The sequence below is a fragment of the Caretta caretta genome, chromosome 23 (assembly GCF_965140235.1).
Source record: "Caretta caretta isolate rCarCar2 chromosome 23, rCarCar1.hap1, whole genome shotgun sequence".
NCBI lineage: Eukaryota > Metazoa > Chordata > Testudines > Cheloniidae > Caretta > Caretta caretta.
Genome location: NC_134228.1, coordinates 11,338,267 through 11,362,212, shown reverse-complemented (window position 1 = coordinate 11,362,212; position 23,946 = coordinate 11,338,267). Strand labels below are relative to the sequence as shown.

At 53.9% G+C, this 23,946-nt stretch overlaps 1 protein-coding gene across 1 annotated transcript; it reads left to right on the top strand.

Annotated features, from left to right (window-relative positions):
* Positions 1–14,255: 14,255 nt before the first annotated feature.
* LOC142069836 (uncharacterized) lies at positions 14,256–19,955 on the top strand. The gene is made up of 4 exons (XM_075122308.1): positions 14,256–14,380; positions 14,832–14,953; positions 17,690–18,796; positions 19,865–19,955. The coding sequence occupies exons 1-4, from the start codon at positions 14,369–14,371 to the stop codon at positions 19,953–19,955; spliced, it is 1,332 nt and encodes a 443-aa protein (XP_074978409.1). The 5' UTR covers positions 14,256–14,368.
* Positions 19,956–23,946: the final 3,991 nt, after the last annotated feature.

The window sequence follows — 23,946 nt, the reverse complement described above, 5'->3', positions numbered from 1 at the left end:
GGAATGGTGGGGACAACACAATCCAGGAACGAACGTCATCGCACACATGGCCCAGATGAAAGAACGAATAGCCTGAGTGACCTCCACAGAAAGCACAAGAGGCCCCTTGAACCTACTACAACCGTCAGGCGAAAACACGGAAATTTCAACCAGGAGAACGAGTGCTGATGCTGATACCAACAACAGAAAGCAAACTTCTGGCCAGCTGGCGTAAACCCTATGAAATCATGGAAGCTGTTGGAAGGTAAATTATAAGGTGAAGCAGCCAGACCGTTGAAGGCCAGAGCAGATCTATCATGTCAACTTACTGAAACCCTGGTGTGATAGGGAAATGTGTATGACCATCTTGCTGGCCCCACCCCAGGCAGATGGCCCACAAGGGCTGGTAAGGATATCCCCCGAACTAGCCCTAGAACAACAAACAGAGATCATTGAGATGATTCAGTGGAATCAAGACATGTTTTCCACACAGCCAGGCCGTACAATGCTGATCCAACATCACATCGTCACCTGTCCCAGAGCAAGGCTGATGATAAAACCCTAACGCATATCAGAGGCAAAAAGAGAAGAAATTAGGGCAGAAGTAAGGAAGGTGCTGGAGCTCGGGGTGATTGAGGAATCGCACAGCCAGTGGTCCAGTCCTATCGTCTTGGTCCCCAAGCCTGATGGCACCCTGGGGTTCTGTACTGACTTCTGGTAGTTAAGAACATAAGAACGGCTATACTGGGTCAGACCAAAGGTCCATCAAGCCCAGTATCCTGTCCTCTGACAGTGGCCAATGGCAGGTGCCCCAAAGGGAATGAACAGACAGATTATCATCAAGTAATCCATGCCCTGTCACCCAATCTCAGCTTCTGGCAAACAGAGGCTAGGGACACCATTCCTGCCCATCCTGGCTAATAGCCATTGATAGACCTATCTTCCATGAATCTATCTAGCTCCCTTTTGAGCCCCGTTATAGTACTGGCCTTCGCAAAACCCTCTGGCAAGGGGTTCCAGAGATTGACAGTGTGTTGTGTGAAAAAAATACTTTCTTGTGTTTGTTTTAAACCTGCTAATTTCCTTTGGTGGCCACTTGTTCTTATATTATGAGAAGGAGTAAACAACACTTCCTTATTCATTTTCTCTATACCACTCATGACTTTATAGACCTCTATCATATCCCCCCTTAGTCGCCTCTTTTCCAAGCTGAAAAGTCCTAGTTTTATTAATCTCTCCTCATACGGAAGCCGTTCCACACCCCTCATTATTTTTGTTGCCCCTTTGTTGCCATTTTTGTTGCCTTTTGTTGAACCTTTTCCAATTACAAGATATCTTTTTTGAGATGGGGCGACCACATCTGCACACAGTATTCAAGGTGTGGATGTACCATGGATTTATATAGAGGCAATATGATATCTTCTGTCCTATTATCTATCCCTTTCTTGATGATTCCCAACATTCTGTTGGCTTTTTTGACTGCTGCTGCACATTGAGTGGATGTTTTCAGAGAACTCTCCACAGTGACTCCAAGATCTCTTTCTTGAATGGTAACAACTAATTTAGACCCCATCATTGTATATGTATAGTTAGGATTATGTTTTCCAATGTGCATTACTTTGCATTTATCAACATTAAATTTCATCTGCCATTTTGTTGCCCAGTCACCCAGTTTTGAGAGATCTTTTTGTAGCTCTTCACAATCTGCCTGGGACTTAATTATCTTGAGTAGTTTTGTATCATCTGCAAATTTTGCCACCTCACTGTTTACCCCTTTTTCCAGATCGTTTATGAATATGTTAAATAGGACTGGGCCCAGTACAGATCCCTGGGGGACACCACTGTTTACCTCTCTCCATTCTGAAAACTGACCATTTATTCCTACCCTTTGTTTCCTATCTTTTAACCAGTTACCAATCCATGAGAGAACCTTCCCTCTTATCCCATGACTGCTTATTTTGCTTAAGAGCCTTTGGTGAGGGCCTTTGTCAAAGGCTTTCTGAAAATCTAAATACACTATATACACTGCATCTCCTTTGTCTGCGTGCTTGTTGACCCCCTCAAAGAATTCTAGTAGATTGGTGAGGCATGATTTCCCTTTCCAAAAGCCATGTTGACTATTTTCCAACAAATTATGTTCATCTATGCGTCTGACAATTTTGTTCTTTATGATAGTTTCAACCAATTTGCCTGGTACTAAGGTGAGGCTTACTGGCCTGTAGTTGCCAGGGTCACCTCTGGAGCCCTTTTTAAAAATTGGTGTCACATTAGCTATCCTCCAGTCATCTGGTGCAGAAGCTGATTTAAATGATAGGTTACAGATGACAATTAGTAGTTCTGCAATTTCACATTTGAGTTCCTTCAGAACTCTTGGGTGAATACCATCAGGTCCTGGAGGCTTATTACTGTTTTTATCAATTTGTTCCAAAACCTCCTCAAATGACACCTCAGTTTGGGACAGTTCCTCAGAAGTATGAAGTATCCCGGTTCGATGTCTACCCGATACCACATACCGATGAGCTGGTAGATCGGTTAGGCAAGGCCAAATACTTGACCACCTTGGACTTAGCAAAAAGCTACTTGCAGATCCCCCTGGCTGAGGACTCCAAGGAAAAAAACTCCTTCTCAACACCCGATGGCTTCTTCCAATATACTGTCCTCCGTTTCAGTCTCCATGGGACCCCCGCGACTTTCCGACGGCTGGTGGACAGATTACTTTGATCCCATGCCAAGTATGCCCCACCTATTTAGACGCTGTGGTAATCCATAGCCCTCACTGGGAGATGCACCCTGGGAAAGTGGAAGTGGTACTAGACACTCTTAGACAGGCCGGCCTCACCGCTATCCCTTCCAAATGTGCAATAGGGCTAGCCGAGGCCAGATACCTCAGGGATGTAGTCGGAAGGGGCCTGGTGAAACCCAAATGGAACAAAGTGGAGGCAATACAGGAATGGAGTGGAGGCGTTACCTAGGGAGGTGGTGGAATCTCCTTCCTTAGATATTTTTAAGGTCAGGCTTGACAAAGCCCTGGCTAGGATGATTTAGTTGGGGATTGGTCCTGCTTTGAGCAGGGAGTTGGACTAGATGACCTCCTGAGGTCCCTTCCTACCCTGATATTCTATGATTCTATGAATGGCCTCGACCCGTCCACAAGAAGCAAGACAGAGCATTCTTAGGGATCGTGGGGTACTATCACCAGTTCATCCCTCACTTCGCCACAAGGGCAGCGCCTGACAGTCCTGATAAGAATTTGAGGCCCGGAGATAGTTAAGTGCAGCAACGTGGTGGAATAAGCATTCACAGACCTAAGGACGGCCTTTGCAGTCATCCAGTGCTCGCAGCGCCAGATTTCAAGAAGGAATTCATTCTACAAACAGACACCTCAGAGGTAGGATTTGGGGCTGTCCTTTCACAGATGGTGGGGGATGAGAAGCACCCGATCCTTTACCTCAGCCAGAAGCTCCTGCCCAGGGAGCAACAGTATGCTGTAATAGAAAAGGAATGCCTAGCAGTTAAATTGGCCATGGAGATGCTATGGTACTACCTACTGGGGCAGTGGTTCACCCTTGTGACAAACCACGCCCCACTGCAATGGATGCACACAAAAAAGGAGAGGAAAGCACGAGTGACTAGATGGTTCCTATCTCTACAACCTTTCCACTTCCGGTTACAGCATAAGGTGTGGTTCCCTGTAGATGAATTGAAGTGTCTGTAGCAAATTAAGGCCCTGTCAGGAGCCTATTTACCCCCCCTTTCCCCCTGCTTCAGGCAGACAGGGGGAGTGAGGAAGGAGAGAGGACTGGACTTTGGAGATGTTTTGCTGAGATTTGAAAGACCAGAGATTTGGAGGAAGGGAGACCCTGTCCCAGCAGTGCAGGGAGACTCCCTCCCCCAGCATCAAGGACCGAGGGGAACCCTAATCAGGGGGCAAAGGATTAGAAACCTACAGGGGTTGAGAGGGACTGGAGCTCAGATCCTTTCCCTGTTTCCCTTCTCTATCACCTTCCTGGGCCACTAGTGGGGCCCTCGGCACGCCAAGAGCAGGGACAAGGAACGATGTGCGGGACCCACCGCACCAACATCAGACGTTTTGTCACAGTGCTTCGAGTAAAAGTCAGGAACAGGGGAATTAACAGAAAAATTCATGGTCCGTGACCTATCTATGGCCTTTATTATCAATACCCCTGACTAAACCTTGCCTGGGGGGCCTCTGTGTGCTGCTGCTCTGGTGGGCCTCTGTTTGCTGCTGCTCCAGGAGGCCCGGGGGAAGCCCCACTGGCCACTGCTCCATCTGTCCATGGGGCTAGTGACACCAGCTGCTGCTTGGGCAGGACCGGGGGCCAGCTGCTGGGCATCGCCCAGCAGTGCCTGCTCCAGCCACACAAGCCGCTGCTCCCCATCTTTGTCGCAAGACCCAGTGCCCCCTCCACTGTGCACAGGGAGGGGATCAGACCCTGCAGCGCTGGGGCAGGGGAGAGGGTTATGGATGCAGATTGGGGGAGCTGCTCCCTGAGCCCGGTGGATGACACCTGAGGGTGAGGGCAGGTTGGGGGTGAGGGTTCTGGGGCAGGGGGCACAGTCAGAGTGGGGAGTGGTGTCCAGACAAGGGGATGAAATTGGGGAGGGGGTCCTGGGGAAGGAGGTGCACCTGAGGCAGAAGTCCAAGGGCAGGGGGTGCAGTCAAGGTGGAGGTCCCCAGGGACAGGGGGTGCAGTCAGGGTGGGGTCCAAGGCTGTGTCCATCTCTTGGCTTTGACCATGTTCCCCATGGGGGCTCACATACAGGTTTGGTGCCAGGCCAACAAAAGGTTAATCAAGCCCTAGCCACAGGCAGAGCGGTCCCTTCGCCCACAGAGAGGGTGAGGGGCTCGGGAGGGAGGTCCTCACCCACTCCCTGCCAGAGATGAGGCTGGCAGAGGCTGCGCCTTCGGGGCTGAGGCCGGCAGCTCTGCAGCCCTTGTGCCACCATCACGGCCGCAAGGGCCGTTTATTACTCAAGGTGCAGTTGTGTCCACGGGGGAAGCCCAGCCAGGGCGGAGGTGACAGGTAGGTGTAATGCTCAGGAGCGAGGGCTCCCGGCCGCACAGTTCTTGCGCCACCATCACCACCGCAAGGGGCCGTTTATTTCCCAAGCTGCATTTGCAATAGCAGGGGGAACTAAGTCAACAGGGACGTCCTGTGCCTGGCCAGGTGTGGGGAGTTGGGGTGAGGTGTCACCCAGCCAGGCTGGGCCATGCACCACTTTTCCAGGGTGAGCGCCCCACAGGGACAGACCCTAGCCCAGCCAATGAGTGACACGACCTGCCCCATTGTTCCCTGTGGGGGTCTGGCTCCCACGTGGAGCCTCCCTGTGGCGGTGGCACCAGCTGGGCACAGACAGGGCATGCAGCCCGATGGCTCCCCCGATTGTGAGGGGCTCAGTGCCTTCCTCCTAAGCCCTGTCTCCAAATGGCCTCCCCTCAGCCACATGTCCAGCCCATCCCCATGAGGCCGTCGCTGGCAGGGACGGCACCGGGAACTCCTGGAGGCGGGGGGCTGGTGGGGAGCCCAGGCAGTGTCCTGCTCTCAGAGCAGGGTCCACAGACAGGACAGGGCTTGGATGGTCCATCCGGTCTCCTGCGTCCCAGGTCTGCACGCCCTGCATCCAGCCCAGGCCTTGGGTGCAGCCAGAGTGAGAGCAACATGAAGCAACAGGGCATCACACCATCCCTCCGGGGAGCCGCCCCAGTCCCGATTCTCCCTGCTGGCCACTGGCTCCCAAAGGACATGAGCACGCTGGAACCCTGGCCAGTGGCCGTGGCCCTGCTCTGACCAGTCAGGGCAAAGGACCCTCATGGGTCACGGCTCCCTCCTGGGGAGGGGCGTCCAGGCCAGGAGAACCCCCACCCCATAGACACCCTTGCTGTGCTGCTTTACCTCCCTCCGGCCCACCGAGGACACCCACTCCATCCTGCTCCTTCCTCCTAACCTGGATCCTGGCCACATTCTCCTGGGGGCCCACAGCTGGAGCCAGGGTCAGGGAGGTCCCTTTACTCCCAGAGGAAGGGTGAGGGGCTCGGGAGGGAGGCCCTCGCCCACTCCCTGCGGCAGACGATGTCGCCAGAGGCCATGGAGACGCCGTGGTACTATCTACTGGGGTGGTGGTTCACCCTTGAGATGGACCACACCCCACTCCAATGGATGCACACAAACAAGGAGAGGAATGCACGAGTGACTAGATGCTTCCTATCTCTACAACCTTTCCGCTTCCAGATACAGCATAAAGCCGGAAGCCAACGCGGACGGTCTGTCACGACAACACTGTCTCTCATCCCAAGTAGCCCAGACCAGGGTTGTTGAGTGTGGGTGTGGGGGTGGGGCGAGGGAGACATGGGATCCAGCAGGGTCAGAGAGCAGTGGGCGAGTGCTAGAGGGGAGATATAGTCTAATTAAGGCGTGGCTTCCTGTAGACTAGGGAAGGCTACTACAAGCTAATTGAAGCACCTGTAGCCAAGTAAGACCCAGTCAGGAGCCTAATGTCACACAGCAGCCTAAGTAAGGCATGGTTCCCTATAGGCGAATTGAAGTGTCTGTAGCAAATTAAGGACCTGTCAGGAACCTAATTACACCCCCCCCCCGCCGTCCCCCCTTCTCCTCTGCTTCAGGCAGACAGGGGGAGTGAGGAAGGAGAGAGGACTGGACTTTGGAGGTGTGTTGCTAAGATTTGAAAGACCAGAGATTTGGAGGAAGGGAGACACTGTCCCAGCAGTGCAGGGAGACTCTCTCCCCCAGCGTCATGGAATGAGGGTAACCCTAATCAGAGGGCAAGAGGGTTAGAAACCTGCAGGGGCTGAGAGGGGCTGGAGCTCAGACCCAGATCCCTTCCCTGTTTCCCTTCTCTATTACCTTCCAGGGCCACTAGCGGGGCCCTAGGAACCCCAAAAGCAGGAACAAGGAATGATGTCCCAGCCCCACACCAAGAAAAGTGCGGGACCCACCACACCAACATCAGATCATAGAATCATAGAATATCAGGGTTGGAAGGGACCCCAGAAGGTCATCTAGTCCAACCCCCTGCTTGAAGCAGGACCAATTCCCAGTTAAATCATCCCAGCCAGGGCTTTGTCAAGCCTGACCTTAAAAACCTCTAAGGAAGGAGATTCTACCACCTCCCTAGGTAACGCATTCCAGTGTTTCACCACCCTCTTAGTGAAAAAGTTTTTCCTAATATCCAATCTAAACCTCCCCCACTGCAACTTGAGACCATTACTCCTCGTTCTGTCATCTGCTACCATTGAGAACAGTCTAGAGCCATCCTCTTTGGAACCCCCTTTCAGGTAGTTGAAAGCAGCTATCAAATCCCCCCTCATTCTTCTCTTCTGCAGGCTAAACAATCCCAGCTCCCTCAGCCTCTCCTCATAAGTCATGTGTTCCAGACCCCTAATCATTTTTGTTGCCCTTCGCTGGACTCTCTCCAATTTATCCACATCCTTCTTGTAGTGTGGGGCCCAAAACTGGACACAGTACTCCAGATGAGGCCTCACCAATGTCGAATAGAGGGGAACGATCACGTCCCTCGATCTGCTCGCTATGCCCCTACTTATACATCCCAAAATGCCATTGGCCTTCTTGGCAACAAGGGCACACTGCTGACTCATATCCAGCTTCTCGTCCACTGTCACCCCTAGGTCCTTTTCTGCAGAACTGCTGCCTAGCCATTCGGTCCCTAGTCTGTAGCTGTGCATTGGGTTCTTCCGTCCTAAGTGCAGGACCCTGCACTTATCCTTATTGAACCTCATCAGATTTCTTTTGGCCCAATCCTCCAATTTGTCTAGGTCCTTCTGTATCCTATCCCTCCCCTCCAGCGTATCTACCACTCCTCCCAGTTTAGTATCATCCACAAATTTGCTGAGAGTGCAATCCACACCATCCTCCAGATCATTTATGAAGATATTGAACAAAACCAGCCCCAGGACTGACCCTTGGGGCACTCCACTTGATACCGGCTGCCAACTAGACATGGAGCCATTGATAACTACCCGTTGAGCCCGACAATCTAGCCAGCTTTCTACTCACCTTATAGTGCATTCATCCAGCCCATACTTCCTTAACTTGCTGACAAGAATACTGTGGGAGACCGTGTCAAAAGCTTTGCTAAAGTCAAGAAACAATACATCCACTGCTTTCCCTTCATCCACAGAACCAGTAATCTCATCATAAAAGGCGATTAGATTAGTCAGGCATGACCTTCCCTTGGTGAATCCATGCTGGCTGTTCCTGATCACTTTCCTCTCATGCAAGTGCTTCAGGATTGATTCTTTGAGGACCTGCTCCATGATTTTTCCAGGGACTGAGGTGAGGCTGACTGGCCTGTAGTTCCCAGGATCCTCCTTCTTCCCTTTTTTAAAGATTGGCACTACATTAGCCTTTTTCCAGTCATCCGGGACTTCCCCGGTTCGCCACGAGTTTTCAAAGATAATGGCCAATGGCTCTGCAATCACAGTCGCCAATTCCTTCAGCACTCTCGGATGCAACTCGTCCGGCCCCATGGACTTGTGCACGTCCAGCTTTTCTAAATAGTCCCTAACCACCTCTATCTCCACAGAGGGCTGGCCATCTCTTCCCCATTTTGTGATGCCCAGCGCAGCAGTCTGGGAGCTGACCTTGTTAGTGAAAACAGAGGCAAAAAAATCATTGAGTACATTAGCTTTTTCCACATCCTCTGTCACTAGGTTGCCTCCCTCATTCAGTAAGGGGCCCACACTTTCCTTGGCTTTCTTCTTGTTGCCAACATACCTGAAGAAACCCTTCTTGTTACTCTTAACATCTCTTGCTAGCTGCAGCTCCAGGTGCGATTTGGCCCTCCTGATATCATTCCTACATGCCCGAGCAATATTTTTATACTCTTCCCTGGTCATATGTCCAACCTTCCACTTCTTGTAAGCTTCTTTTTTATGCTTAAGATCCGCTAGGATTTCACCATTAAGCCAAGCTGGTCGCCTGCCATATTTACTATTCTTTCGACTCATGTTTTGTCACAGTTCTTTGAGTAAAAGTCCTGCACAGATCATGGGGAATTAACAGAAATTCATGGTCCGTGACCTATCTATGACCTTTATTATCAATACTCCTGACTAAACCTTACCTGGGGGGCCCCTGGGGCTGCTGCTCTTGTGGGCCTCTGTGCTCCGGGGGGCCCGGGAGCAGTCCCACTGGCCACTGCTTCTTCCGTCCATGGGGCTAGTGGCACCAGCTGCTGCTTGGGCAGGACCTGGGGCCAGCTGCTGGGCATCACCCCAGCAGCAGCTGCTCCAGCCACACAAGCCGCTGCTCCCCATCTTTGTCGCAAGACCCACTGCCCCCTCCACTGATGCACAGGGAGGGGATCAGACCCTGCAGCGCTGGGGCAGGGGAGAGGGTTATGGATGCGGTTTGGGGGAGCTGCTCCCTGAGCCCAGTGGATGACACCTGAGGGTGAGGGCAGGTTGGGGGTGAGGGTTCTGGGGCAGGGGGCACAGTCAGAGTGGGGAGTGGTGTCCAGACAAGGGGATGAAATTGGGGAGGGGGTCCTGGGGAAGGAGGTGCACCTGAGGCAGAAGTCCAAGGGCAGGGGGTGCAGTCAGAGTGGAGGTCCCCAGAGACAAGGGGTGCAGTCAGGGTGGAGGTCCCCAGGGACAGGGGGTGCAGTCAGGGTGGGGTCCAAGGCTGTGCATCTCTTGGCTTTTTCACGTGTTCCCCATGGGGGCTCACAAACAGGTTTGGTGCCAGGCCAACAAAAGGTTAATCAAGCCCTAGCCACAGGCAGAGCAGTCCCTTCGCCCACAGAGAGGGTGAGGGGCTCGGGAGGGAGGCCCAGGCCCGCTCACTGCCGGAGATGAGGCTGCCAGCGGCTGCTCCCTCGGGGGCCTGCAGCCCTTGTGCCACCACCACGGCCGCAAGGGCCGTTTATTTCCCAAGCCGTGGTTGTGCCAGTGGGGGAAGCCCAGCCAGGGCGGAGGTGACGGGTAGGTGTAAGGCTCAGGAGCGAGGGCTCCTGGCCACACAGTTCTTGCGCCACCGTCACCACGACAAGGGGCCGTTTGTTTCCCAAGCCGCATTTGCAACAGCAGGGGGAACTCGGTCAGCCGGGACGCCCTGTGCCTGGCCAGGTGTGGGGAGTTGGGGTGGGGTGTCACCCAGCCAGGCTGGGCCATGCACTCCTTTTCCAGGGTGAGCGCCCCACGGGGACAGACCCTAGCCCAGCCAACGAGTGACACGACCTGCCCTGCCCCCTCGTTCCCTGTGGGGGTCTGGCTCCCACATGCAGCCTCCCTGGGGCGGGAGTGCTGGTTGGACACAGATGGGACATGCCTCCCTCCTTAGCCCTGACCCCAAACAGCCTCCCCTCAGCCACACATCCAGCCAGTCCCCAGGAGGCCGTCGCTGGCAAGGAGGGCACTGGGAGCTCCTGGAGGGCAGGGGGCTGGCGGGGAGCCCAGCCAGCGTCCTGCCCTCAGCGTGGGGTCCACTGCCAGGACAGGGAGGGGGAGGGATAGCTCAGTGGTTTGAGCATTGGCCTGCTAAACCCAGGGTTGTGAGTTCAATCCTTGAGGGGGCCATTTAGGGATCTGGGGCAAAAACTGGGGATTGGTCCTGCTTTGAGCAGGGGGTTGGACTAGAGACCTCCTGAGGTCCCTTCCAAGCCTGATATTCTGTGACAGGCCTGGGACCGTCCAGCTGGACTCCTGCATCCCCTGTATCCAGCCCAGGCCTTGGGCACAGCCAGAGAGAGAGCAACATGGACCAACAGCAACAGGGCATCGCCCCATCCATCTGGGGAGCTGCCCCAGTCCTGATTCTCCCCACTGGTCACCTGGCTCCACCTGGACTCCAGCACCCTGGACCCCTGGCCAGCGGCTCTGCTCTGACCAGTCGGGGGAAAGGACTCTCATGGGTCATGGCTCCCCCCTGGGGAGGGGTGTCCAGGCCACGAGCACCCCCCCACCCCACCCCATAGACACCCTCGCTGTGCTGGTCTACCTCCCTCCTGCCCGCTGGAGACTCCCGGTGTGCCCTGCTCCCCCCTCCTAACCTGGATCCTGGCCACATTCTCCTGGGGGCTCACGGCTGGGGCAGGGGCAGGAAGGTCCCTTGACCCCCAGAGGAAGGGTGAGGGGCTTGGGAGGAAGGCCCTCGCCTGTTGTAGGCGAGTTCACCAGAGGCTGCTCCCTTGAAGGCTGCTGGCCCCCTGACTCTTGCGCCACCATCACAGTTTCAAGGGCCGTTTATTTCTCAAGCCGCAGTCGCACGAGCACGGGAAGCTGGAGTTGGGCCGTTGGAAGCTCGGTGCGTGGGAGGGAGAGTCCCACTCAGCCAGGCTGGGCTAGGGACCCGCTTCCAGGGTGAGTGCCCCACAGGAACCAGCATAGCCGCCAAAGAGCACAACTCGCCCAGCCCCATTGTGCTGGGGGGGCACCACCTGGGCGCATAAGGAGCACGCAGACCGGCAATCTCCCCAGGTGTGTCAGACTCTCAGTGGGTCCTTCCCAAGCCCGGGTGGCTGCATGACCCCAAACACTCTCCACCGCCCGGCTCTGCCTTCAGTCCCATTGTATGGAGCTTTCGCTGGTTGGGCAGCACCGGGAACCCCGAAGGATGGGGATGTCTGGGAGCCCAGGACCAGCTATGACCCAGGCTGGTCCTACCTATGCTCTTACCCCACCCAGCACCTACACCTGCCCTGCATTAACCCTGCGTTACAACAATATTGTGCCCGTTGATCGCTGCCAAGCCCCCAGGCGCTGGACAGAAGCTGCTTGGTCTTAGCACAGGCCATCCCGTGCACCCCCTTAAGGCCTGCCTCAGTTTCCCCTCACCTGGAAAGTAGACTTTCAGGTACCCAACAGAGACCCTTCGGAGGAGACCAACGCAAATCAGACCTTCATCCTAATGTTCCCAAGAGGCTGTAGGGGGTGGAGATGCTGCTGGCGTGGGGCTCTCGGTTACATTTCCCTGTCCCAGACCTACCATCAGTCCTGGATCCTAGTGACTGAGAAACTCTGTCTGGTTTGGCATGGGCTGTGCTGTGTTTCTGCCAGTCCCTGTGGGACATGATGCACTTTCCAGAGGGAAAATATGACCCTGCTGAGCCCCAGTATGTAACCCATACTATGTGCCAGACTCCAATCTAGAACCTCCTCCTCCCGGAGTGTGTAACAGCCTCCAGTCTAGAACCCCTGCCCCTCCTGAGTGTGCTACTGGCTCCAGTCTAGAACACCCAGCCTTTATGTCCATGTGGCTCCTGTCTAGAACATCCACCCCATCCAGAGTGTGTGCCTGGCTCAAATCTAGAACCTGTACCCTGTTGTGACGCTGCTCAAGACTCCAATTTAGAACCCTCCCCTCACTTCTTAGCGACATCTGTGCTTCAGTCTAGAACCTCTGCTCCATCCCTGAGCAAGTGTTAAACTCCAGTCTAGATTCCCCACTCTGAGCATGGTCTAAGTTTCCCACTAGAACCTCTCCCCACCCCAGGGTGACCTTGGAGAGAGGATTCCCAGCTGAAGCAGCTCCATTGATGTCAGGGCTGATTGGCACCCATTGGGAACTGTCCAAGGTCCCATTTCATTGCACAATGCTGCTGGCACAGACAGCCACCATCCAATCTCGTTGAGTGACAGATGGGCATGTTCAGCCTCCTACCCCATCCCCATCCATCTGTCACTGGCCCGACAGGGTGGAAGAGAGCCGGACACACGGACAGAGACACTGGAGCCTGTGATGGGTTTTCCTGGGGTGCAATGTGGAACTAGGGTACCACTAAGCCCTTTGTGCCACCAACCTGTGCTCCCTCTCACACTGTGATGCTGTGACAAGCTGCAAAGCCCTCCATATCCTGCACTTACACAGCCATCCAGAGGCAGGGACACCCCCAGCAGAGTTACATGAATTCTTCTCCCAGCCACTCATGAACCAACAACAGAGAGGATCCAGCCAATTCCCCCAACTCCACAGCCTTGGACCCTAAGACTGTATCACCCTGTGTACATTTATAATTCAGTCCATTCCTCCCTCAATGTGGAGAAGACATGCTTTTGTACACTGAGCAGATTTCCCAAACACTTCAAGGAAAACACACTGTCTTAGGTAAAATATAAAACAGATTTATTCACTCCAGAAAGACAGATATTAAGTGATTATAAGTAGTGAGCATAGAGATCAAAGTTAGTCACCTAAGAAATAAAACAAATTTGCAGTCTGAGTTCTATAAACTAAACCGGATTTGAACCAGGCAGTGTCTTCCCCGATAGATGGTAGAGTTCCTTAATACACAGGCTGGGATTCTTCTTTGCAGCCTGAGACCACCTCTCCTGTTCACAGTCTTTGTTCTCCAGACGTGCTTCTAGGTGTTGAGTTGTGGGGCCAAGAGGCCAAAAGCCACTTCCCCTCTTTTATAGGTTCTTCCAGCTTGCTGGAAAGATCTTCTATGACATGAGACAAGCCGTGTCCATTGTCGATGGGCTCCCTCTGAGAAGTCTTCATTGTACACAGATCCTGGGATGGTCCTTGGGAGTGTGGATTCCCCTTAACGTGCCATCAGTGCTGTCTGGCTTCTCCATTGTTGTACCTGAAAGGCTGATTGTGGGTGTTCCCAACTTCGCAACATCTTTCAGTGACACACACAGACCAAAACTACTTCACTTCCCGTACAATACAGTGATAGCGCATGCACTCCGACAGGATATTAATGTTCAACAGGGCAAGGCTTTTCGAATGATGGCTAACAAGGCATGTTGGGTACAAAACACAGCATAATGATATCACCATGTAAATATGGGGGTGCCAGGGTACTGGAGCACAGAGGGCCACAGAACCAGACACAGGGACAGAGATGTGAGGCCCCGGGATGCTCTGAAGCTTTATTGGCCTTGCTCCTGAGGCAGAGAATTGGGAACCTCATCCCATCACCCCCAGCATGACAAAAACCAACCCCACCCAGACAGGGCTAACGCTACTCTCAGGGGTCTGCCTGGCCTTTGCCACCTCCCATCCCTCACTGCTGTCTGCCCTGGCCATCACCATGCCCTATCCTTCACCCCCATCTGCCCCAGTGCCCTCGCCACCTCCCATCCTCCACCACGTCTGCCCTGCCACTTGCAACTTACCATCTCATTCCCCCGTCTGCCCCACCCCTCCTGGCTCAGCCCCATGGAGTTTCCTTTCAAGGCAATATTGAATAAAGTAGCTGAGACCCACCTCCCCTGCCCCTGGGCTGGTCACGGGGACAGCAGGAGTGGGCACCACCCCTCTGCTGCATGGGAGGGGTGGGGGAGATTGGACCTATAAGAAGAGGGGCTGGGAGATGAGAGCCCATCATTGGGGTCTGGTGTGAGCATCTGTCAGTGGGTGACGGTACCTCCTGCTCCGGCACCATGGAAACCCTGGTGAGTCCCCCATCTCCCTCTGCCCCACGGAAACCCTGGTGTATCCCCCCTGTGCCTTACCTTCTGCCCCATGGAAACGCTTGTGAGACATCCCCCCCACCTCCTGTCCCATGGAAACCCTGGTGAATCCCCTCTAACCCTCACCTCCTGCCCCATGACAACCCTCATGAGGCCCTCCCACCTCCTCCTGCCCCACGGAAACACTGGTGAGGCATCCCCCCACCTCCTGCCCTATGGAATCCGAGGTGAGTCCCCCTTTTTCCCCCCTCCTGGCCCATAGAGCCCCATGGAAGACCTGTTTGCCATTCACACCACATCCCATCAATCTCCAGGGGGTTATCCCGTGCCCCCTCTCCTGTCTGTGGCACATCAGGGGTTAGGTGATGTGGGTTGGGGGGCTCTGGGTCTTTGCCCAGGCTCGGGGGTGCTGACGCTGTGGGGTCCTGTGCAGGTGTCGGGGCGGATGCTCAGGGCTGGACTCCTGCTGCTGCCCCTTCTCCTCTGCTTCGGGCCAGAGACTGTCGGGAGCAGCAACCCCATCACGCTTGGAGAGATTGTGGATCATGTAGATAAGTGAGTGAGGCCCCAGTGGGGCATTTCCCATCTGGCTGTGACCCCTCTGCCCTTCCTGGGTGCTAAATGAAGGAAAAAGGGGGGAAGATGCTTCACGTTTACCCCCTGTGATGTTCTATGGCACAGGTGGCTCCGTGCATGGCAGAGCTGGGAGGGGTGATTCTGGGGTGCAAGGGGGGAGGGGTGATTCTGGGGTGCAGGTGTAGATGGAGCCTGGAGCTGGGAGAGGAGTAATTCTAGGGGTGCAGGGGGGAGGTGGGTCTCATTACGATTGTGAAAAACTGGTTGAAATCTGGATCTCCAATTCCCTCGGAAACTCTGAAATTTCTATTTTCTTTTCAGTACAAATTAATACTAACACTTGAAAACTTCCACGGAATGGGAATTCCAAATTTTGTTTTGGAAAAATTAATAACAGATTTCAGTTAGACCATATCTGAATATTTCATTTTAGAAAGATCAAAATATTTCCATTTCAGCTTCAGCAACTTGACTTTCCTGCTTTATAATATAATATAATATAATAAATGAAAGTCCAGATGTTTTCACCTGTATATTATAAACAGCAATATAACATAATAGAAGTTTAAAAAACGAGTCATAACCAAATGTTTCAATCTAAACAGATTCTTCTAATAATTTTTCATCCGAAAACTACACAAAATTGATGTATTCGCTTGGAACATTCAGATTTTGTTGAATCAGCCTTTCCCTAAGGAAAACTGCTCTGTAGGAAAAATTTTGAGCAGCAGTAGTCATGTGCTTGCTGTACACTCCCTTTGGAATAAATGAGGACAAGATACCTTGCACCCAAGACTCTTTAAAGAACTGGCCTGTAGGATAAGTGCCCCCCAGTATTATCAGGGTGAGGAGGTTAGATTTGGACATGGGAGGCTGAGCATTAGCATGAATATTCATGATAGCGCTCAGGCCTTCTAATAGGACAAGCCACCATGAACCTGGCTTCATTCCCACCCCCTGCTCCGGAGGCTGGGGGTTGCAGAAGGAGGTGGGGGGGGTCTCAGCTTAGAGGATGAAGGTCTGCAGGGCTAACCCTGTCCCACAGGTGAAACCTGTGCTCCCCCAAGCCCATGCTGTGTCCACCCAGAGCAAGATTCCCTCCCAGTAGATGGTAGCTAAGGCGAAGGTGCACTGGGCTGGGAACCAGGAGCTCTGCTCCCAAGTCTGCTGTCTAGTGCACATCACAGCCCTTGTTACTCATTTGTTATCTGCACACTCTACCCACCTTTACCCTTCTGTGGGCTCAAGGCATAACCTTGTTAATTTAGGCACCCCTGCGCTTTCCCAGTTCCTAGGGCTCAGGGAATAATTTTCTGCAGGTTTGCGGGGCCTTTTACCAGTGAAAGAGCCTTGCCCAGTCATATCCTTAACTTCTATTTATGAACAGCTACCAAAACAGAATACACAGGGGAAGCAGACGATGCTCACCACTCCCAATAAGGCAGAGGAACTTTTCCTGGTGGCCAGTCAGTATCAGGTCATCTGGGGCTCCAGCTGCTGCATTGAGGGCTGGCAGGGTGCTGAGGGCTAGCGGCTCTGATCTTGAGCTGTGCCTTGGAGTTAGTGTCCAAAGAATTTCCTTCCTTTTGGACCCCAGTTTATATAGTGAAACTTGAGTCCTGCTTAGCTGTACCTTTCCCAATGGTAAACTAAAATACTACAAAATTGTGTTTTTCACCAACCCTAGCCCATTACAAAACAATTCTTTACCCAATCAGACCCCGCCAGCTTAGTTGATTTACATCTTGCAAAATTAGTTATGCACCAGACAAAAACCATTCAAGAACCAGACAGAGACCATACAGATAAACAATAGAGAAGTGGGAGACTATAAGGGCAAAACAATAGAAGTATCGATTGAACAATGACAGCTGCTGATAAATGGTTTCTTGCCAGACCGCTGAACGCTGTCAAACAAAGTTTTCTTTAAAGGTCTTAAGAGCCTCGTGATGGTGGGGACTATTAAGACAGAAATGCCTCCTTCACAGCCCAATGTTACATTGTTATTTTATAATGTAGAGAGGATGTGAGGACATGACTCTCTGTTTCCTGGCTCCCGTTGCTAATTGCCGAAAAAGGCCTCAGACCTTACAGATTTGTGCCCTGACCTCAGCCAGCCATGAACCCCCTCAACCCTCCCCAGTCCAGCTGCACAAGGCCACTTCAGGCAGAGGTGGGACAAGAACCCAGCTCTCTAAGAGGGCAGACACAGAGCTTTTCCCAGGGAATGTGCCACATATAGGTGCCATTGTTAGCCTCCCTTTAACCACAGTCACAGTCCCCTCCCAGAGCTGGGGGGAGAAATGGGGGGCCCCGATCTCCAGTATCCTTCAGCTTGCCAGCAAATCGCTGTGTGTCCCGGGGCCAACTGTGTGTCACGTCCCCCTCTTGCGGTGGCTCCGCATAAAAGCTCCGGTTTCTCCTGGAGCTCAAGCGGTAACGCTCGGCCCTGGGGAGCTGACGGACCAAATCTCACACCGTGCTGATGATCCCAGGGGGGCACCTGTGGCAGTTTCTTCTTAAAACCACCCTCCAAGTTTATTTCATTCTCCCAGGGAGCAAACATCCCTCGACCCAGGCTAGAGCCCTGAGAGCCTAGAAGCGGCCAGTGACAGCACCATGTGCGACCCAGCCCAAGTTTGCTGCTCAGGGCTGGGGGCAGAGCTGTTCAGAGCCCCACATCTCCTCACTGCCCTTCGCTTTGCCTTTGCTTAGGGATGGGTTGGCTGTTGAATACGCCTTCGCCGTCAGCCTGGAGAAAGCCAGCTGCGAGAACACATCTAGTCTGGAACAGGTGCTGCTCAGGAACAAGCTGTGGGACATGCAGGCGGCCATTAACCAAGTGGGCGGCCTGCAGAACCCAGATGAAGGGCACATTGTGGCTCCCCGGATGAAGCAGCAGGGTGACCAGAACAGCCCTGTGCAGAAGATCCTGGCCCAGATCTACAACGAGAGAAGCTGCCTGATCTTCTTCACCGTCCACTCGCCCTGTGCGGGGACGTGCCTGCTGGGGAAGAGACCCCACAACATCCTGTGGCTGGTGAGCGACACCTTCCGCCCCATCGACAACAACTACAAGGCCTTCGTCTTCCGGCAGATCTACCGGCAGGACCGGGACCTGGGTCCCAAAAGCCTGCTGGAGGCCTGGCACCGGCTGCCCGACGTGCCCCTGCTGCGCTGCGACACCACGGGCTGCAGGGACTGCAGAAGGAACGACCCCAACACCGACACCAACGCCTGCCTGGACGAGATGCGAGCCATGAGGCAGCCGCTGCACCCACCTGGCAGGGGGCAGGAGAGAGAGCAGGTGGGAGAGGGGAGAGCAGAGGTTGGAGGGGAGAGCAGGGGGCACCTTCGGAGGGCTGGGGAGATGGTGAGGCAGGTGGCTCCATTGGAGGGCTGGGGGGACAGCGGGGCAGAGGGCGACATCGTAACGTTGGGGGGATGGTCGGACAGTGCGCTCCTTCGGAAACGCTGCGGACGCCTTAGGTGGGTGCTGCGCTGGAGTCGGCGTTTGCGGCGTTGGGTGAGGTGGTGCAGGAGGTGCCGTAGGGGACGGGGGTGCTGCAGGCACATGAAGCGATTGAGGCGCTGGAGTCGGCGTTTGCGGCGTTGGGTGAGGTGGTGCAGGAATCGCCGTAGGGGACGGCGTGGCGGCAGGTGCCGTAGGGGATGGCGTGGCGGCAGGTGCCGGAGGGGACGGCGTGGCAGCAGGCGCTGGAGGGGACGGCGTGGCGGCAGGCGCTGGAGGGGACGGCGTAGCGGCAGGTGCCGGAGGGGACGGCGTGGCGGCAGGTGCCGGAGGGACCGGCGTGGTGGCAGGTGCCGGAGGGGACGGCGTGGCGGCAGGCAGCACAGGCGGGGATCTCAGAGGCGTTGGGGAGGGTGGGGCAAGGGGCGCCGTAGGGGACGGCGCTGCTGGAGGGTTGGGGGGATGGTGGGCCATGGGGCGCCGTCGGGGGAAAAGGTGGTGGAGGGTTAGGAGGCTCCATCGTGGGGGGGGGTGACGGGGCAGCGGGCACAGTTGGGGGAGGGTGGGACAGGGGGCACAGTCAGAAGATTTGAGGGATTAGGGGATGTAGGGGGTGGAGGGGGTGGGACATTTCTTCTCTCAAGGCCTGTAATTTTGTGGCTTCCCCCCCACCCTGAATGATTAACACCAATAAACTGTCGGAGCATCCTGCGGTCTCTTGTCTCTGTCCATGTGTCTGTCTCCCTCCTCTCTGTCCGTGTGTCTGGACTTTACACAGCGTGGGAGGCCTCCCAGTCTCCCTGGCAGTGCCTCCTTCATCGGGCCAGGCCTGGGCCCCCACTTTTTGCCTGGGGCTCCCCCTGAGCCCAGACCCCTGGCACAGAGCTCACCCCTTTGGGAGAGAAGCAGGGCAGCCTTTCCCAGACACCCAGTTCGCCATGGATTACCCTGGCCATCTGCTTCCATCTGCTGGTGATGTGAGGTAGACACATGAAAAACACAGTGGGCAGACCCCAGTTTGCCCTGCCGGCCCCCCACTGGCTGGATCTGACGGGAGGGAAGCTCAGAGGGGGATGAGAAGGGGTCGGGGCAGATCTGCCCTGTGAGCTCTGGGCGGGTCAGATGCCTGTTGCTAAAGCCCGTGCTTCATAAGACAATTCAGAGGAGAAGAAACGGGTTTCTGTTCCAGGAAGGCGGCTCCAATCAAACACAAGAGAAACCCAGTAAAGCTTTAAAATCTGGACAATGCGCAGGGATGGGATTGTAGCAATCAGAAAGAATTCTATTTAATGGAAAATTGCAAGGATCGTTCAACCCCACAATCAGGAAGTGACAGGGAAAGACTTGTGCGTCCCTTCCCAGCTTCCCATTGCCCACAATGCTGCCCATAACTCTCCTTTCATGGCCTTCCCCGACAGATACCCAAGAACTATCCGTCCCCAGCGCCACCGAACCTGCAGGGAAGGCAGAACCGACAGGGACCTCTCCTGGGTCCGGGCACAAGGATGATGCCAGTGCATGCACTGTGTGGCTGTGGGACGGGCTGCTGTAACGGAGATGTAAGCAGAGGGGTCACTGCTCAGGGGCTGCGTTAGTGGGGCAGTTCGGGGCACATAGTGCACAATCTTCACTCACCTCCCAAAGCGCTCAGGGAAATTGGCTGTGGCCAGGAGCAGCCGGGCCTGCGCGGCACCAGCCGATCTGCCCGGGCTCTCCCCTGCCCTCCCATGTGAACCAAACGTCACCGCCCTGGAGCAGGCTGACGAGGGACACCTGCCCGTGGGCTGGCTGCCACAGCAGCCAATGCTAGGGACTGGATCAACAACGCCAGGCTCGCAGGCTGAGCCTTGTCACAGACTCCCCGGGTCTGTGTGTGGGGCAGGAGGCCGACCGCAGACCCACCCTGGGGCTTCCACAGGCAAAGCATGCGACAAACATCTGACATGTGTGTGTCAGGGATTCACACCGTAACTGACCCAGCGACCAAGTTGTGAAGCACAAACCTGTTTTCAAGGGGGCTTTTCACTGAACAAATCACATGAAACCAGAGCATGGTAGTGCCTCGGACCCCAGTCCTGGACCAGGCCCCATCGTGCTAGGCGCTGCACAAACCCAGAAGGAAAAGACACTCAGCCCCTGTGTCAAGGTTCCTTCCCCACTCTGAACTCTAGGGTACAGATGTGGGGACCTGCATGAAAGACTCTCTAAGATTATTCTTACCAGCTTAAGTTAAAAACTTCCCCAAGGTACAAACTTTGCCTTGTCCTTGAATCGTATGCTGCCACCACGAAGCATTTTAAACAAAGAACAGGGAAAGAGAACGCTTGGAGACGTCTTCCCCCAAAATATTCCCCCAAGTCCTACACCCCCTTTCCTGGGGAAGGCTTGATAAGAATCCTCTCCAATTGGTACAGCCCCAAACCCTTGGATCTTCAGAACAATGAAAAATCAATCAGGTTCTTAAAAGAAGAATTTTAATTAAAGAAAAGGTAAAAGAATCACTTCTGTAAAATCAGGATGGTAAATACTTTACAGGGTAATCAGATTCAAAACATAGAGAATTCCTCTAGGCAAAACCTAAAGTTACAAAAAGACACAAAAGCAGGAATATATATTCCATCCAGCACAGCTTATTTTACCAGCCATTAAACAAAAGAAAATCTAACACATTTTCTAGCTAGATTACTTACTAACTAACAGAAGTTCTGAGGCTGCATTCCTGATCTGTTCCCAGCAAAAGCATCACACAGACAGACAGACCGTTCCCCACCCCCTCTCCAGATTTGAAAGTATCTTGTCTCCTCATTGGTCAGGTGTCAGCAAAGTTATCTTAGCTTCTTAACCCTTTACAGGTGAAACGGTTTTGCCTCCGGCCAGGAGGGATTTTATAACCTGTATACAGAAAGGTGGTTACCCTTCCTTTTATATTTATGACACCCAGCATAGATCAGCAGCCAGGTTTCAATCCCTCAGATCCCCAGCTTGTTCTCTGAGCTCCAGGAGCAATTACTGGCCCCTTCCTCAAGGAGCCACCAAAGAAGGACATGGGCAATGCTGTCTCAGTGGGTTACCCAAGCAGTCACTTGTCAGCAGTAGCAAGTTAGCACCCAGGAATCCTGGATTCTTTCCACCCCTGGTTCTGGGAGAGGAGTGTGGCTTAGTGGTTAGAAATCTGAGACTCTAACTTGGATTGGTCATTCTGAAAGACAAGATGGGGCCGTAGCAGATCAGAGTGGCTTCTGTGATCTTAGAGACCTGGGTCTTGGAAATGTTTAGCCATTTTTCACACACCCCATTTTTGTCATCAAATTGAAATTTGGCAGCTTCAAACTGAGGCACAAAATTCACCGTGATCACTTTAAAGTATTTTTCAAAAACCCACATGTGAGTACTTAAAAATGGTATTCTTGGAGACCATAGACCTCGTCTGTGAACTATGATATCTGCAAATGTCACACACACACACACACACACACACAGAGTCCATCACGGGAGATTCACTATCCTTGCCACTGCCCAAACACAAACGTGTTGCACACAACCCTCCCTCTGGTGTCACTGCACCTCATCCAGACACATTCCAGCCTCTGGTTACGTTTTGCTTTTTGAAACTTGTTCAGGGCACTGATCAGACACCAGCCTTTCCACTGTGGAGGGTGGGAAGAATGATCCTGGGGGTGATGCCTGGGTCTGGGTGCCAGGACACCTGGGTTTTAGCCTTAGCTCTGCCCCTGTCTTTGGCAGGTCCCCTCCTGTCTGGGTGCCTCAGTTTGCCCCTCTGTAAGCTGGATCTGTAACATCTGTGAGGTTTCTAAGGCAGCTAACAACCAGCGCAAATCTGAAGGCAACCACAGAAATGACACCCCACCAGTGTGTGCCCAGAGCCAGTGCCCACACGTGACTGATGTGACAGGGAAGTATGTCCGCACAGCAACTTTAGGGTTGCCAACTTTCTAAGAGCAGAGAACTGAACACCCTTGACCCACCCCCTGCCCCACCCCTTCTTCAAGCTCCTGCCCCCACTCATTCCATCCCCCTCACTCGCTCTCCTCCACCCTTGCTCACTCGCTCATTTTCACCAGGCTGGGGTAGGGGGTTGGAGTGTGGGAGGGGGTTTGGGGAATGGGGTCTGGGGTGGGGGCAGTGGGTTGGGGTGTGGGAGGGGGCAGGCTCTCGCCTGGGGATTTGGGCTCTGGGGCGGGGGCATTAATGAGGAGTTTGGAGTGTGGGAGGGGGCTCCAGGCTGGGGTAGGGGGTTGGGGTGCGGGAGGGGGTTTGGGGAGTGTGCTCTGGGGTGGGGGCAGTGGGTGGGGGGGCGGGCTCTGGCCTGGGGATTCGGGCTCTGGGGCGGGGGGCAGTAATGAGGGTTTTGGAGTGTGGGAGGGGACCCCAGGCTGGGGTAGGGGGTTGGGGTGTGGGAGGGGGTTCGGGGAGCAGGCTCTGGGTGGCGCTGACCTCAGGCAGCTCCCAGGAAGTTGTGACATCTCCCTCCAGCTCCTAGGCAGTGGCATGGCAATAGGGCTCCACATGCTGCTGCTATACACAGGTGCTCATAGAATCATAGAATATCAGGGTTGGAAGGGACCCCAGAAGGTCATCTAGTCCAACCCCCTGCTCAAAGCAGGACCAATTCCCAGTTAAATCATCCCAGCCAGGGCTTTGTCAAGCCTGACCTTAAAAACCTCTAAGGAAGGAGATTCTACCACCTCCCTAGGTAACGCATTCCAGTGTTTCACCACCCTCTTAGTGAAAAAGTTTTTCCTAATATCCAATCTAAACCTCCCCCACTGCAACTTGAGACCATTACTCCTCGTTCTGTCATCTACTACCATTGAGAACAGTCTAGAGCCATCCTCTTTGGAACCCCCTTTCAGGTAGTTGAAAGCAGCTATCAAATCCCCCCTCATTCTTCTCTTCTGCAGGCTAAACAATCCCAGCTCCCTCAGCCTCTCCTCATAAGTCATGTGTTCCAGACCCCTAATCATTTTTGTTGCCCTTCGCTGGACTCTCTCCAATTTATCCACATCCTTCTTGTAGTGTGGGGCCCAAAACTGGACACAGTACTCCAGATGAGGCCTCACTAATGTTGAATAGAGGGGAACGATCATGTCCCTCGATCTGCTCGCTATGCCCCTACTTATACATCCCAAAATGCCATTGGCCTTCTTGGCAACAAGGGCACACTGCTGACTCATATCCAGCTTCTCGTCCACTGTCACCCCTAGGTCCTTTTCCGCAGAACTGCTGCCTAGCCGGTCCCTAGTCTGTAGCTGTGCATTGGGTTCTTCCGTCCTAAGTGCAGGACCCTGCACTTATCCTTATTGAACCTCATCAGATTTCTTTTGGCCCAATCCTCCAATTTGTCTAGGTCCTTCTGTATCCTATCCCTCCCCTCCAGCGTATCTACCACTCCTCCCAGTTTAGTATCATCCGCAAATTTGCTGAGAGTGCAATCCACACCATCCTCCAGATCATTTATGAAGATATTGAACAAAACCGG

Coding starts and splice junctions, on each gene's coding strand:
- LOC142069836 (XM_075122308.1), top strand. Junction 14,954..17,689: donor ATTGTGGATCATGTAGATAA/GTGAGTGAGGCC, acceptor GCCTTTGCTTAG/GGATGGGTTGGCTGTTGAAT. Junction 18,797..19,864: donor AGGGACCGGCGTGGTGGCAG/GTGCCGGAGGGG, acceptor CTTCCCCGACAG/ATACCCAAGAACTATCCGTC.